We start from the raw sequence: 2,500 nt of genomic DNA on the forward strand, positions 1-2,500 counted from the left end.
CGACCATAACCTGCAAGAGCGTGACGTCACTCCCTTGGACTTGGGAATCGCCATGAAGGTTTTCCATCCCGAGTACCACCCTCCAGCGGCGACCCACGATCTCGCCCTTCTACGCCTTTCCTCGAGGGTCACTTTCACGGAAAAGGTAAAATATCATATAATGTGGTTCATTCGAACAGTTTTTCCTCCTATTTAAAAAAGCTTAATAATACAAAGTTCTATCTATTACAATTTACCAAAAGTGCAACTTAAGAAATTACAAAGCATAATAAACAGAGGAGCAAGACTGGCTGCCGATTAAAGCGAGAATCGAATTCAAGATATGTACAATGACCCACCAAGTTATCAAAACCGGGCGTCCAAAATTCTTGAGATAATTGCTACATATTGCACAGCCAACAAATCGTGTCGACACGAAAGTAGTTACAGATGGCTTCAAATTGTTGGAACCTAGATATATGTCTACTTTAGCCTCTAGAGCCTTTAAATATGCGGCCCCGAGAATATATAATAAGCTCCCACGAAACATTAGAATGATTGAAGACATTAAGGCTTTCAAGAGGAAACTGAAGACTTTCTTATTTGAAAAAATCATACAACAGCGATGATTTAACAGTAAATGAACAATACGTGATCTGAAACGATAAATACTCTAAACGAACAAGGTAAAACGACGCGGAGGTCCTGTAGAGAGTGGGGTTCTCCTGCTGTATGGGACCGGAAAAGCAGCCATCAAAGTAAGTTTCATTTTAGCTTTGCCCAAAGTATGGAATGATCTCCCTAATAAAACAGTTGAACTGGTGTAGCCTAAATGCTTCTTTATTGAGTAGGTTGAACATTTGCCTGTTTCCATGGCTTAATTTTTAATTATTTGGTTTGTCTTGCTACTGATTTCAAATTTCTTAATTTTTTCATGTTTGATTTATCTTTTCTTTTCATAGAATCAGTAGGCCTTTCCATGATGGACTGCAATTTAGCTTATAATATGATAATGATAATGATGATGATACTACTATTACTACTACTATAACTAATGATAATAATAATAATAATAATAATAATAATAATAATAATAATAATAATAATAATAATAATAATAATAATAATAATAATAATAATAATAACAAAAGAATTATAAACCAGAACCTTTTTATATTTATTATTCTTGATTTATCCTATGATGAATCGTCTCTGTGCATTACATATCTGTCTGATTTGTCCTCAAAAAGTGAGACATTTTCATAAATAGTTCCAATAATGACGCCCATTCAAAACTAGGTTTGCTTTACTTCAAAACTATATTGTGAAAAAAAAAAATAGTCGTATGATTTTATTGCGAACGTTAAAAGATTTCAAAAAGATATAAAAGATCTAGAATATATATACAAATGCTACCTTCTTTACTTCTAAAGATCCCGAAGTAGAAAAGTTTAAATCATTGCTTTTCGCAGATCTCACCAATATGTCTGCCCTGGGTGGAAAAGGAGGCGCCCAATCTAGAAGGCAGGAAGCTCACTGTTACCGGATGGGGAGCAACATCTTTCGGTAAGAAAAAATATTAATATATTAACTTATATCACATATAACTGTGAACATACGTGTATTTGAATGGTTACGTTTGCTCGTTAGTATACAAAACGTTCTTACACATGCGCACACGCCAACACAATTATAAAATAAGTGTTTTTGGGAGGGCAAGTATGCATGTTTAAGTCATATGAAATTAGCATGATTTACATTATTTTCTCATTACTCATTTTATTGTAATATATATACAAGACCTCCACATATATGTACTCATTGCTCTAAATATCTCATAACCTTTTTGTTGTATTAAAGAGAACGAAAGCGAAACATATGAAGGAATCTAATGCGTAATAAAAAAAAAAAAAACATATTTATGTGATACTAAAAACAAAATTCAAGCGCAAAAAAGGTCATAAAATGGAAGAAAATGTAATAGAAATAAATGTTTGATTTGAAGTACTTTTGGGTTACGCAGTTAGATCAGAATATGGAAGAAGAAAACGATAAATTTTCTTCCATTGTATCAATAATCCAGTGCCTTGAGAATTCTGCGAAATGACGCATGCGCTGTGCAAATGACGTGTTATGTCTATGTAGGACTTCATTGATTTACGTTTCCAGAAAGTTTTCCATTATTGTATCGTAGATGGGGAAAGGACCACACTTGAATCTACGGAGTTTACATACCTTATTTGAAGTATATAATCGTCTTGCCCAGGTTATGAGGGTTTGAATTTTTGTTTGTTTAATTTTAGCTATTTTCTTTTTTGTGATTTGTGTAAATAGACGATATATGTTTGTGAAAACTCTAATTTTTGTTTTCAATGAGATGTTCAAGGTAATGTTTAATATAAAATACTTTTTGATTAGAATGATCAATTTTAATATTCGTTTTCAATGAGATGTTATAGTTAATGTTCAATAGAAAATACTTCATGATTATGATAAATTCTAATCTTTGTTTTCAATGAGA

General features: G+C 32.3%; 1 protein-coding gene across 1 annotated transcript in view; it reads left to right on the plus strand.

Moving 5' to 3' along the window:
* Nucleotides 1-2,500, plus strand: part of LOC137629283 (venom protease-like) — a 16,052-nt gene that overhangs the window by 4,520 nt on the left and 9,032 nt on the right. The window contains exons 6-7 of the mRNA XM_068360543.1: nucleotides 1-145; nucleotides 1,452-1,545. The exon at nucleotides 1-145 is cut by the window's left edge and continues 24 nt beyond it. Coding sequence (XP_068216644.1) covers nucleotides 1-145; nucleotides 1,452-1,545 — 239 coding nt within the window. The remainder of the gene's footprint in view (nucleotides 146-1,451; nucleotides 1,546-2,500) is intronic.

This window comes from Palaemon carinicauda, chromosome 37 (genome assembly GCF_036898095.1).
Source record: "Palaemon carinicauda isolate YSFRI2023 chromosome 37, ASM3689809v2, whole genome shotgun sequence".
NCBI classification, from domain to species: domain Eukaryota; kingdom Metazoa; phylum Arthropoda; class Malacostraca; order Decapoda; family Palaemonidae; genus Palaemon; species Palaemon carinicauda.